This window comes from Nansenia antarctica (assembly GCF_963989245.1).
Source record: "Nansenia antarctica genome assembly, chromosome: 10".
In the NCBI taxonomy this organism is placed as follows: domain Eukaryota; kingdom Metazoa; phylum Chordata; class Actinopteri; order Argentiniformes; family Microstomatidae; genus Nansenia; species Nansenia antarctica.
Window position 1 is genome coordinate 21,477,129 of NC_137680.1, and position 14,321 is coordinate 21,491,449.

The 14,321-nt window shown below is 48.3% G+C and overlaps 1 protein-coding gene across 3 annotated transcripts in view; it reads right to left on the reverse strand.

Annotated features, from left to right (window-relative positions):
- The window catches only part of ptk2ab (protein tyrosine kinase 2ab), a gene marked incomplete at its 5' end in the record, with an annotated part of 50,287 nt that overhangs the window by 3,168 nt on the left and 32,798 nt on the right, over window positions 1–14,321 (reverse strand). For 2 of the 3 annotated variants that reach the window (XM_080540704.1, XM_080540705.1), the window contains 7 exons: window positions 418–521; window positions 918–957; window positions 2,371–2,433; window positions 4,205–4,336; window positions 5,523–5,663; window positions 6,449–6,535; window positions 9,793–9,904. In XM_080540704.1, the coding sequence (XP_080396830.1) occupies window positions 418–521; window positions 918–957; window positions 2,371–2,433; window positions 4,205–4,336; window positions 5,523–5,663; window positions 6,449–6,535; window positions 9,793–9,904 (679 nt within the window). The remainder of the gene's footprint in view (window positions 1–417; window positions 522–917; window positions 958–2,370; window positions 2,434–4,204; window positions 4,337–5,522; window positions 5,664–6,448; window positions 6,536–9,792; window positions 9,905–14,321) is intronic. The other variant, XM_080540703.1, reaches the window with a different exon arrangement.

Sequence of the window (14,321 nt, forward strand, 5' to 3'; positions counted from 1 at the left end):
GTGTGTGAAAGTGAGTGAGTGTGTGTGTGTGTGTTTGTGAAAGTGAGTGTGTGTGTGTGTGTGTGTGTGTGTGTGTGTGTGTGTGTGTGTGTGTGTGCGTGGTCGTCCTTTCAATCTGGCCACTAGGGGACTGTTCTACCAGAGGCCGTGCCAAGTTGCGTTCTGAATGCAAGAGGCAATGAATTCATCTCATCTTCAAACGGTGGACTAAACCCACACTGCCAACATAACAACAACGTTTAGGACACGCACATGCTTGTCAAATATAACTGTATTAAAATAGAAATGACTACAACAATATTTGACACACTGCATTGTCTTGAGTGCTTGAGAGATTAGCACAAACTGATGAACTGTTCTAGCAGAGTCTGGGCAGAGTGAGGTAGTCAGCCAGGCAGGACAGGTGTGTGTCTGTACCTTCACTCCCTCGTTGTAGCTGTCTACAGGGTTCAGGCTGGCCAGGCTGCCCAGATGGCTGGGGGCTCCCGGTCGCGGAGGCTTCTTCGGTGGAGCCGCATGTTCTGTCAGGGGAGGGGGGGGGTCAAACACGTGAGTGAAAAGAATCAACACAGGACTAACAGGGAGGACACACTAGAGAGAGTAGGGCAGTGTGAATCTTTTTTCTTTTGCTCAATCCCCATACTCGACCGAATTTCCAAATCGGATCGTCGACAGAAACTAACACAAAACCCCCCGTAGAAACAAGAGACTACTGTCAGTCGACAAACACGGTTGTTGCTGTTTAAAAATGGGTTGTGGAATGTGGCGGAGCAGTTTAGGGAATAACAGCGTAGGCGGGTAAGAGTCTGCCCAGAGTCAGTGTTTCACTCGGGGTTGATAACCACAAGGGAGAAGTGAAAACAATAAAGGGTGTGTGGGAGCTGTAATTAGGTGAGCCACAGTGGCCGGGCCATTACCTGGTTTGCCTACAGGCTGGTATATGTGCTGGTTTCCTGTCTGCACACACAAACAAACAAACAAACAAACAAGTGGTTAAAAATAATGCATTAATCCAGATTTCCAACAATGTTTTTTTTTCTCCACAACATGAGTTAGGAGTCTCCGGTGCCATCTGCGTTGTTGCGGTGGAGCCACAAACACTTAAACTACTTCAGATGCTGAGAGACACACATACACGTCTAACCACACCACAGCAAATCAAGGGGAGGGCCAAACCTTTAACATAACAGTCAAAGCATATCTCAGTAGAATTGTTTTTAGCTCTAAAAACCCGATGAAACGATTCAACAACAGATCGCCCTCTTCGTCGCGAGTGAAGTATAGGGTGTTACTGTGTTATTGTGAGTTTCAGAAATCCCTTCACATGTCAACTTCAATATTTCACACTGAACATGTGAAAAAGGCTGTCTCTCTCTCCCCGGGCCCCTCCTTTCCCTGGGTATAATTATTGTCAGAGTGACAGAGGGGTTATCTGGCTCTGAAGCTACAGTTTGGTTTTTGCAAATTGCCCAGTCAATTAAAGTGGCTGGCATGAGAGCAGCTTTTATGTGGCCAGTGTTTTTTAAGATGGGTTGAGATGAAATGGTCTGGGTTTGGGTTGGGTAGAGATCCCTACTAATGGACCATAGAGAGAGGATTCGCTCCATGCAGCTCAGAACGCCAAACATTTCCAACCAACTCAAGCAGTTTTAATCTGACCAAATGGACATGCCTTCCTGTTGGCAGACCCTCTCATTTTAAAATCCCGAAAAAAATATCTCAGTATTCCCAACTGAATTCAAAGAGCAAGAGCAAAATATGCCCTCCCCATTTTCCTCCATCTCATCTATTTTTAACTTTTGGTCTTGACGATCTGTGTGAAACTGGTAACCCTTGGACCATGACATTCCTTTCCCAGCTTCTATTCCGTTAAGGCTGAATCTCCCTCAGCGCTTATCCAAATACAAACACTTCACGCACTCATGATTCAATCAAACCTGCCATGACCATGTTTGGTGCGGTATCCGTCGATGGCCTGCTCAAACGTGTTTGATTCTGAAAGCAGCGATCATCTAACTGTCTCCAAAATCATTATCCCATTTTTTTCCCCCTCCTTAAGTATTTAAATATGGTACTGTGTACATAGTGCGATGTTGGTTTGATTGAATTGAGTAGAGGGCAAGTTTGGAGTGCTATCCACAAGCTTGGAGTGTATCTATGACAATTACTCAACAGCCCCAGGCAGTAAGTGCTATAGACTGTTACAACAAGCCAGAGAGGAAAGAAAAACAATCCAGATCTCTTAAGCCTCACAGTGCATTTCTGCATGGCCAGGAGAGAGAGATAGAAACAACTAGAGAGAGAGAGAGAGAGAGGGTGTTTTGAGTCCTTCCATCGGAGCAAAAAAAGAAGCAAAAACATGAAACTTACTGGCCCTTGAAGACTGCAGTCCTCCCTGTCGATACTGCCCCTGGAGTTCCTGGACTCTGGCTTCTGATTAACACACAAGAAACACAGCAGAACAGTGGACCAGATTACTCCCACACCATACCATCCCACACCACTGCAACATTAGACATTTGATGACTGAAGGAAAAAAAAAACATTACAACAATCCACATATCTACGTCTGCACAGGAAGTCCACATCCCCTGTGTGGCAACATAAACACAAAGGACAACAACAATCCAGGTACATGAACACGTTTACTCTCTCACACGCCAATTAAAAAAAAAAACAGGAACAATACGACATCATTGTGCACGGCTCGGGGGTCCCGTGGAGCAGAACGTGCATTCCTGCTCCCGCCCTGTCAGCTAACGTATTAAACCTCCACTCTTCACACCAGCCATGATGATGCCTGCCCAGCGAGAGCCCCCTCCTCCACCCCCCTCTTCCTCTGACCGAACGAACGACCCCCCCCCCCCCCCCATCCCCCTCCGTATGCTGTACCAGTTTTCCAAGGCAGGACTTGAAAACCTGCATCCTTTGAGCTGTTCTCTGGTGGATCTCTCACTGTCTGTAAGCATGGAGGAGACGCGAGCTGCGAGGAATTCCATCAACAGGATGAGAAGGGTCAGCACATTTACTCCCTGCTTCCTGCCAGAGGAAAGCTTATATGTGCTTGGCTGACTCACAGAGGCTTCAGCACGCTGCCAGGGAGCTGTCTCTCTCTGTTGGCCTGCCTATCCCTCTCTTCCCCAGCCTCTCCTCTCCTCTCCTCCCTGCCTCCTAGTCCCTCCCCTCCCCTGGTGTAGAAGAAGTGTCTAGTGTCTATGGGCCGAGATCAGGGGGGGAAAATGCACACAAGCTACTCAGCTTTCCAGCAAAGATAATTTGGCTTTCACCAACTTGTGGGTCAAAATAAGTTTACTATACTTCATGGCTCACGGAGGAGACAACCCTATCATTAGTCAGGAATGCTCTAACCACACCTGGTTTACAAAAAAAAAAAAAAAAAAACGTAATATAAAACCTTGAGATGGCAAACCTAGACAGCTAAACCGATAGTCACAAAAATATGAAACACAAATAAATGCTTTTATTTTCTTCGCGAAAAACATCTTTGTCTGTAAGAAAAGTAAACACGAAACAGGAAGTGGAGCGAGGCAGTCGGAGAGAAGCATCTCAGAGATAATCACACAGTAGGACAGGAATAACTGACGGGTGGGGAGAAGCAGTGCAAAACATCATGTACGACATCTGGGCACAATTAGCTCCTGTACTTTTCAAGGAATTTCTTTTCTTTTTTTTCTTTTTTAAGTGAGTCACCATCATAAGTAAACACCCTGAAAATAATATACATACAAATCTGACATGGAAAAAAGGCTCCCTTTTCAATCCAACACTAGTTCTCCTGTATGACCAGCAGAGGGGCCACAGGACAGTGAAACACCACTAGAGACAGAGAGATGTCTGTGTGTGTGTGTGTGTGTGTATGCGTGTGGGTGTGTGTATGCGTGTGTGTGTGTGTGTGTGTGTATGCGTACGTGTGTTTGTGTGTGCGTGTGTGCGTGTATGCGTGCGTACGCGTGCGTGCGTGTATGTGTATGTATGTGCGTGTGTGTGTACGTGTGTCCGTGCGTGTGTGTACGTGTGTCCGTGCGTGTGTACATATGTCCGTGCGTGCGTGCGTGTGTGTGTACGTGCGTGCATGTGTGTCTGTGCGTGCGTACGTGTGTCCATGTGTGTGTGTGTGTGTGTGTGTGTGTGTGTGTACGTGTGTCCGTGTGTGTGTGTACGTGTGTGTGTGTGTGTGTGTTACCAGGAAGCGCTCCTCCTGCTCCAGCCACCTCTGGTCCTCCTCCATCTGCTGCTGCTGCAGCATCAGCTGCTCCTCCATCAGCAGGGGGGGCAACGCCTGGCCCAGACCCTGCATGTCCAGAGCCCCCCGCTCCTGACACACACACACACACACACACACACACACACACACAACAATCAGTGAACGGCTGCCACCACCAGCACCACCACCACAAGGTCTCTGAGCCGTGTGTAGATGCCCTGCCCCCTGCCCCTGCCCTGTACAGAGCCCTGCCCCCTGCCCCTGCCCTGTACAGAGCCCTGCCCCCCTGCCCCTGCCCTGTACAGAGCCCTGCCCCCCTGCCCCTGCCCTGTACAGAGCCCTGCCCCCCTGCCCCTGCCCTGTACAGAGCCCTGCCCCCCTGCCCCTGCCCTGTACAGAGCCCTGCCCCCCTGCCCCTGCCCTGTACAGAGCCCTGCCCCCCTGCCCCTGCCCTGTACAGAGCCCTGCCCCCCTGCCCTGTACAGAGCCCTGCCCCCCTGCCCTGTACAGAGCCCTGCCCTGTACAGAGCCCTGCCCCCCTGCCCCTGCCCTGCACAGAGCCCTGCCCCCCTGCCCCTGCCCTGTACAGAGCCCTGCCCCTGCCCTGTACAGAGCCCTGCCCCCCTGCCCCTGCCCTGTACAGAGCCCTGCCCCCCTGCCCCTGCCCTGTACAGAGCCCTGCCCCCCTGCCCCTGCCCTGTACAGAGCCCTGCCCCCCTGCCCTGTACAGAGCCCTGCCCCCCTGCCCTGTACAGAGCCCTGCCCCCCTGCCCCTGCCCTGTACAGAGCCCTGCCCCCCTGCCCCTGCCCTGCACAGAGCCCTGCCCCCCTGCCCCTGCCCTGTACAGAGCCCTGCCCCCCTGCCCCTGCCCTGTACAGAGCCCTGCCCCCCTGCCCCTGCCCTGTACAGAGCCCTGCCCCCCTGCCCCTGCCCTGTACAGAGCCCTGCCCCCCTGCCCCTGCCCTGTACAGAGCCCTGCCCCCCTGCCCCTGCACAGAGCCCTGCCCCCCTGCACAGAGCCCTGCCCCCCTGCCCCTGCCCTGTACAGAGCCCTGCCCCCTGCCCCTGCCCTGTACAGAGCCCTGCCCCCTGCCGCTGCCCTGTACAGAGCCCTGCCCCCCTGCCCCTGCCCTGTACAGAGCCCTGCCCCCTGCCGCTGCCCTGTACAGAGCCCTGCCACCCTGCCCCTGCCCTGTATAGAGCCCTGCCCCCTGCCCCTGCCCTGTACAGAGCCCTGCCCCCCTGCCCCTGCCCTGTACAGAGCCCTGCCCCCCTGCCCCTGCCAGGGTCTCCTACCTCCATGTTGGGGGACCACATGGGCGCGTCCTGCTGCCGGTGGTGGTTCCAGCCGTCGTGCGTGTCCAGGAGCGAGGCCTGGGGAGGGTACATCCCGCTGGGCACGGAGGGCAGGCCGTGAGGGCCCGGGTATCCAGCCATCTGGACACAACAACAAGGTTATGAGACCGGGCCGGCTTTAACAAGTAGGAATAACAACACAACACAAGGCCTGTCACTTCACACACACCTGCTGTTGCTGGAATGAACGTCTTAGCTTTAGTCACCAAATACTAGAGACTTGTGTGCAACTAAGGATATCTAATAGTTGTGGAACCAGTTTACATAATGGATGCAACCTAAGCAAATAATTTCAAGTCAAGACTAAAAACCCATCTTTTAAATATTGCCTTTTAATTACTAAATAATTAAATGATGATTCTATAACGATTAAAGCACTTTGAGCTGCTTAATAATAATAATAATTATTATTATTATACACCGTCTACAGTACAATGGCAGCACCATTTCAAAAGCAACAACAACAATATTTTCTTGAATGACTTTATATATATTATCTATATATATCTACATATCTATATCTATATATATCTATCATATATATATCCCAACAACAATATTTTCTTGAATGACTTCATATATATTATCTATCTATCTATATCTATATATATCCCAGTATATTCAGTATATTATATTTATATATTAATATTATATACTGTATATTTTAAAATATATAATATTTATATTATTATTATATTATTATAGTATATTCAGTATATTCATATGTATTATATATATATACTATATTCTACATATAGAATATGATATATATATATTCTATATATCATATATATATCCCAGTATATTCAGGAAAACCAAGTTTATTCTGAAGACTGTGAGCCAGTCTGGTGTTGGTCCAGTGGTACCTGGTAGTGGTTGTGCTGGCCCAGGTGCTGTGGGCTTGGGTAGAAGCTATCGCTGGAGCGCGGGCTAGGGTACCCTGGTCTGCTGGGCTACACGCAGGCAGAGGGCAGAGAGAGAACTCTGTTAGAACGCACGCTGGGAGACATTCCACTGCTCTGGTCTGTGGTTAGAGGGCGGCATTCACACTGGCACACAAAATCCTGATGCAGTTTTGTGTGAATGGAGTTAAAGCTGTCGAAAAAACAGGGAAACAGAACGGGCTACAAAACAAGCAGGCGGTTAGTTTGACATCCATAAAAAGTGATTATGTTCTTAGAGTTGGGACTTGTTATGTGTGGTGCAGAGGGAGAGAATGAGGCATAAGGACTTTGATTCAGAGTGACTGGTTGATAAGGCAGGCAACAACCTCCTGACTGAGGAGTTTCACTCCGTAAGACTGTTTTACCGTAGGGGAAACATCTACCTTACACACCCTCTCACAGTAAGCTTCTCGAGGCCAAACCTCCGGAGTTGCAAAAGACAGTGAATAAAACAAAACAGCTGTAAGTTAAGACTCACACAGCACGACTCACAGCATGATGGACATGAAACACTGAGGTGGGGTGAAACACAACACTCACAGACATAAATCTCATGGGTTGATCCATACAATAATAAAACAGGGGACTTCAGTTATAGTAATCCAGAGATTTAACAATGTTGCAGAAAACAAAATGATATCTCTGTATTCGGTAATCAAACAACCACGTGAAACAACTCAATGAAAGTGAAGAGCTATGAGAGTTGGGGTGGTACTGGTGTGAGACCCCAGTGTGATGTCTGGGTGCTCTACAGTACTGTGTTTGTCCTGACGGGGAGGCCCGGCCTCAGGGAAGGTGTCAGCTCTATATACGGTCTACAGGCTGGGTCAGAGGATTAACAACAAGCATGCAGTCCAGGCTGTGAGAGGTGAGTAACAATGTGAGGACATTTCTACTGCAGGCCACATTCTAGATTACCTTAGCATGCGGAAAAAAATCAACACGTGACTGTTCTGTGTGACGTTATGAAAGGTTATTGTTCACTCTCTGGCTTGGGTGTCAAATTCCTCAAAACCTATTGCCGTTAAAAACCGTCGCTGGTCTATTTTCATTAAACATCTGGTCTTACGTTATGGACGTGGCTAAACAAATCCACCACTTGTCTTTTCACTTCAAGAGAAAGTCGCTAGATATTATCCCTACCGTATCAGAGTAAAGAAATCGTAAGATAATGCTTAAGAGGGCTTGTTTTTTTTTATCTATGCTGAAATCCTGTTGTTGTGTTCAGTGCTGCTCTAGCCTGCTCTCCTGCTCACACCTGCCTGTAGGGATCTGTGGCTCAGCTGCTGCTGCTGCTGTTGGAGGGAGGGGAGGGCCGGCCTGTCAGGGTAGAGGTGGGGGGTGGACCTGACCACAGGGGACATGGAGGGTCTCCTCATGGGCTGCACAGCGAGGGGCTGGGGGGGGAGAAGCAGGGGGTAGTGGTGGTGGAGGCGGTGGTGGTGGAGGAGGAGGTGGTGGGGAGGAGGGGGGTGCGGCTCGCCGAAGCAGAGGGAGAGCTGAGAGCCAAAGCGCTGGGGTGCGGGTGCTGACAGACACTCCAGGCTAAAGCTTTGCTGCAAGGACGGCCGGCGGGAGGGCTGTGTGTACAGAATGATTGCACACACGCGCACACACACACACACACACACACACACACACACACACAGACAGACAGGCACACACACACACACACACACACACACACACACACAGACAGACAATGAGATAAGACAGAGGCTGGGGAGGGAGCAGAAACAGTGACAGGGAGATGTGGCCAGACACACGCAGGCACAATAAGCACATATGAATGTGGGACAGGAAGGAGGGTACAGGGAGGAGGGTACAGGGGAGGAGGGTACAGGGAGGAGGGTACAGGGAGGAGGGTACAGGGAGGAGGGTACAGGGGAGGAGGGTACAGGGGAGGAGGGTACAGGGGAGGAGGGTACAGGGGAGGAGGGTACAGGGGAGGAGGGTACAGGGGAGGAGGGTACAGGGAGGAGGGTACAGGGAGGAGGGTACAGGGAGGAGGGTACAGGGAGGAGGGTACAGGGTAGCGAGTGTGAAGCTCAGCAGCACCAGGTAGCCACCTCACTGTCAACTGTCAACTAGAGCTCCACCAGAATCTGCATATAAAACATGTCCCACATTCCCATGAAATGAAACTTGAAACAGGACAACCCCCCGTCCCGTCCCCAGATAAATAGTTAACCAGGACAGGTGATTCTATAGAGTTCAGACACAGCAGTCACAGAGAATGTTGTATTTGTCAATGGTGGAATGTTCCTGGGAACAACTAATGCAGGTTAATCATAGATAAGAAAGATATATCCTGCTGGGGAGAAGAAAACTGAAGGAAATGTTATGTTATTATACAAGACAGGTTATTTATTATACAAGACTGAATCATATGATATCGTCACCTTCTTAAAAATACGTTTTTTCCTAAATATCGTATATTCTAGATTTGGGTCAGTTTATTCTGTATTCTTTAAACTGGAAAATATGACGTAAGCCATTGTTTTAAGAAGGTGACGATATATTAAAATGGGTGAAAGTGTGTAGCTACTAACATTCTCATCATCAATCAAATCCCTGACAGACAGAAGCAAACACAGTGAAAATAGATGACATCAGATGTATTGTAACACAAACAACGCACTTTGGACCTGCACCAGGCACCGCATCTATAGACTATAGATTAGATCTATAGATTAAACTACTGAGGAGTCGCTGACTAAGACTTTGGCTTAAACTTGACCGCACTGTTTCTGTTTGCATTCGTTCGATGTCGAGGTTGTTTGCAAATGTCAAACACCGCCCATAACAAACTGCCTTGTAATGTGAGTAGCCACTCGCAAACAGACAGACTGTCAAAACAGGCCTGGTGTTAACATCAGGTGCTAACGACGGACCTTGTGACCTCTTTATGGGCCGGGCCGGCCGTGAGGTCACCCTGTGGAGAGCACGGCGCTTTTATGGCTTTTGCAGTATCTGGCTAGATGCAGAATGTGTTCCGTTGTCTTTGTACTTGTGTCTGTATCTGTATCTGTACTTGTATCTGAATCCGAATCTGTATCTGTACTTGTATCTGTGTCTGTACTTGTATCTGTACTTGTACTTGTATCTGTACTTGTATCTGTATCTGTATTTGTATCTGAATCCGAATCTGTATCTGTACTTGTATCTGTGTCTGTATCTGTACTTGTATCTGAATCAGAATCTGTACTTGTATCTGTACTTGTATCTGTACTTGTATCTGAATCAGAATCTGAATCAAAACTTACTTTGGGCGGAGCTTCGTCGGACCCTCCCGAGTCCCATGACACGGTGACCTGCCTCCTCATCTCCATGCGGGCTCGCTCCATCTGCTGGACCTTCTCCTCCTCTAGTATGGTGCTGCGTTAGGGACAAACAGGACAGACCACCACCGTGAGCGGGAGAGAGAGAGAGAGAGACGATTACAGCCTTCAGGATCTGGCCAGACCAGAGAGGAGAACACCAGAGTCGGTCTGGGTCTGGGTCTGGGTCTGGGTCTGGCAGATGGCTCTCTCTCACCTCACCTGTGGTGCTCTGGATTCAGGAGTGGAAAGAGAGGGCCTGAGAGATACGCTGGGTCAATCCAACACCAGACATTGTAGGATGTCGGCCCTGGTGGGCTTGACCAATAACAATTCAAGGGATGGATAAGGGATATTTTCGGTCAGTTAAATCCACAAGGTAGTTTTTATTTTTATTTAATTTTTTACAGTACTTCTCTGTGCAGCCCGCTACCGGATGTCTCAGGTGGTTTTCCTATTATGTTTAGCCTTATCACCATTGCACACGCCAGGACGTATGAACTCCAGTAGGTGACAGGGTTCGGTTGGAGAAAAACACAGGTCAGTACTTAAAAGAGCCATCTCCGCTAACCAGGCACATCCCAGGCCCGGCACCACAGTAGGGTGACAGGGACAGGGTCTGGAAGGAATAAAGGGGAAGGGGGCCGGGATCTGCTCCAATGATTTTCTGCCTTCGGTCCCGCACCGAAAGCACTTTGACAAGCCTGAGAAAGAGGGAAACCATTCAAACACACCAAATGGCGTCCCTCCCTCACAGAGTCTGCAATAGCCATTAGGGGAAACAAGTCATTTATATAGAAACCTTTCAGAGAACCTTCGGTACATTTCTGTGGACACCGTACAGTACCATGAACCCATACAGCGGTGCTACCGTACTTTACAGTGAAATGTTCTGTTAAGATATATAATGCCCTGCAGTATATCGATCATACAGAATGTCTAGTCTAAACATAACGCATGCTATTCACCAAGCTAAACATACCTCTGGTATCGACACGGAGAACTGTGGCCCAACTCTTCCAAACTAAACACAGCAATGCTAGAGATGTGGAAGTTCAAACCATGGGGGAGAGAGAATACAGTATGCAAGGTCCGCCTGAACCCCACTGTCTGTCTGTCTACCTCTACCTCTACCTCATTCTCTCTCTCCCTCTCTCTCTCTCTCTCTCTCCCTCTCTCTCTCTCTCTGTCTGTCCCTCTCTCCTCACTCTGGGTGGCAGGGCTATTTCTGGTAACAACATTAGTCCTCACATGCCTGGCAAGTGTGTTTTCTCTGAGCAGCAAATGAGGGAGAGAAACAACAACACAGGGCCCACCTGTCCTGGTCACTCTCCAGGACTCACAATCCTGACGACTCTATTAGCCACTTGGCTCCAAGAACAACCCAGCTGCTACAAATCAGAAAGGGTCTCCTTGAACACACGTTGACTGTTAAATGACTAATCCAGTGCTTTTTCCAAACACGAGAAAAAGATACATTATTGAGAAAAATCTAATCGTACTCAAATGGATAAAAAGAAAAAAACCCTAACCCTAATTTCAACACCTAGCACACAGACTCATTAACATCACTCTGCTAAGACTTTCTCACCTAGTCAATTGTGAGGTGATAAAAAAGAAATGTTGTTAATTAACAGCCAGCGACATCATTCCTATTACACCCTGTTCATTAAAGCATAGCCTGTCAACAACGATGTGAGAAAAAAAAATAGAAGAAAAAAGTCAAACTGTATTTATTACCTCACAGCAGAGGGAGGTGGTCACTCCTTGGTCTGGTATAAGGAACCATATCCACTTAGATCCATTTAGAGGAGAGACATCTAAGTAAGTAGATGACAGGGCCACCGCCGACACAGCATCACACAGGCACACACACCCAGAGAGTCCCAGCAGAGCAGATCTTCCAGCACCGGTGCTCACTGAGAGAGTCTTCACCAGAGAGAGAGAGAGAGAGAGAGTGGGGGACTAACCCTCGGTAGGGGCTGCCTCCCTCCTTCTCACCCCACGATTGTTGCACTTGGCAGCTGTCCACAAAGTAAATGCAAAGGCAAGGCAGCAAGGCAGCTTGTTAAAGGGTCGACCGTTTTCTTTTGGTGAAGCCCTCTGTTGTGGAACCGTGGGCTGAGGCAGGCTGGGAGGCTGGAGGCTGAAGGCTGGGAGGCTGCTTGGTGTTCGAGCAGCTGCCAGGCTGACAGGACGTGGCTGAGCGCAGGGCCAGGTCAGTGGACTGCAGATAAAAGCCTCACAGGCATGGCTCCTCCATTCATGTTTGGACAGCGCTGTTTTTCCATGGAACCTAATGTTGTCCCCTCCCTTCTCAGAGTTTTCCTCACTATGCATTGGAAGGGGGCGGGGGGGGGGAGACTAGCTGGGCATGTGTATGAGCTAAACTATACAGAATTTGTGTTTGCATGACAGTACTGTCCACCACACCAATTATCCTAGAATGAAAATAAGTACAAATGTATTTGGGACAAGAATGGCAAAGATGAATGAGATGTGTCCTATTCTTCCATCCCTATAGTACCTCTCTACATCACAATATGAGGTGTACAAATGTAAGTACTTAAAACATATAATACAGATCTTTGACAGGCAATCTGAAGGTCACTCACGGCACTCTTAAACAACTTGGACGGAGCCATAATTGGGCCCAAATTCTGTTTTAATTAGTTCATTCATTTGATTATTGTTTCCTTTATACCCCTGTCATGCGTAGTATGTTATGATCTGTGCATACCCACACAAAGCTTTGTGTGTTACCTATCAAACAGCATCCTGCTTGCATCTGACCATCACATTTCTAGGTTTATAAAGCCGTTTAGTTTGGGTCTGGATTTTTTATGAGGAAATTAGTCAAACTGGGCATAAAGCTTAGGAGGTTAACCAAGGCCACACAGATACAAATACACATACATCACTGGCAGCCGTACTCCTCTCTAATTAATATTATTATCATATAAAAAAACTAGACCGACAATCCCACATCAGATGCCTTTTAAGGGCTGGACTTTTCATCTAAATAGTATTAACAGTCTAAATATTGACATGGTTTCCAAGCACACGGCTCTGCTATGTTGCTGTACTGAACATGCGCGATGAGGCGGGACCAGGACAAAATGGAGGTGTGAGTCATGCCCAGACTCTTAAACGGCGTAATAAAAGAGCAGACCTTAACATGCACTCTTATTTTCCTACCAGTCTCTCTGTGTAAACTGGAGAAAGGAGCCGTGATGGTAACCAGCGGTGCTGCCCGTACCGTAAGCTTTCTGCAGCTCCAGCAGTCAATGATGGACAGGACCCCCACGTCTCTAGCAGTCATAGGGTGAATACTACAACTACCTGGGTGTCTGTTACTGTACCTGAGCAGCTTACTGCCAATGAACACGCAGGCGCACGCAGAAAATGATGTCACTTCACACTCCCCCCCGCAAAAAACACTACAGCTATCAATGAAAGGGAACATTTCCACGATTGCATCATTTCTTGCAGTCTTCATGATGACCTCAGGATCTTTTCTGGGAATCCTTGGCGTGTTGGGTGCTTCAGCGGCAAAGGAGAGGGTAGGGCCCCCCGCACCTTGACAATATCATTATCCCTCTCTCCTGTTACCATGCCAGCCATGAGCTCATCCCAGACAGGAAGCGCTTCAGACTGGCAAACGGGGTGAGTCAGCGGTGCGGAGAGGGACTTCCCTCTGCACCCAACTTCAACCACACCATCCCCAGAAGAGGTGGGACTCGGTAAACTTCAATCAGTTCAATCACAGCAGCCGTAAGAGGAAAGGCCACGAGCGAAGAACCAGTGGAAGGGCTCGACGCTCAGAGGGGTAGACGTCTGCTGTACTGTGCTAACAAGCCAGCTCATTCCATCCTCAATCAACCGTGTGCGGGGCGCTTTTTGTGACAGAGTGCCATCTGGTGTTGCAGAAGTGAAAATGACTCTTGATAAAAGTTCAGCTGTATTTGCCTCCTCTCTTTCGATGAAGATTCAGTGGGAACATTACTTCTAAAACTATTTGTGATAGGATAGATGAAGATGGCCCCTCATTATGACGCATCGTTATTATGGAGATCTTATTGGATGGATATACTGTATATATAGAGAGATATTTAGGTCCGGAAATATTTGGACATGGACACAATTTTCATCATTTTGGCTCTGTACAATGTATGTATTACTTTTGGTCCATTAAAAAGGGGAGGGCACATGTAGAAACTGTTGTAATTCCTACACCGTGATTTTGTAAATACCCTCAAAGTAAAGCTGAAAGTCTGCACTTAAAGCACATACTGTTTCATTTCAAGTCCATTGTGGTGGTGTACAGAGACAAAATTATGAAAATTCTGTCAGTGTCCAAATATATATGGACCTAACTGTATATATGCGATTTAGCTGACGCTTTTATCCAAAGCAACTTACTTTGCAACGAGAACGCGTACATTTCAGTATACACAGTCCCGGCAGGAATCGAA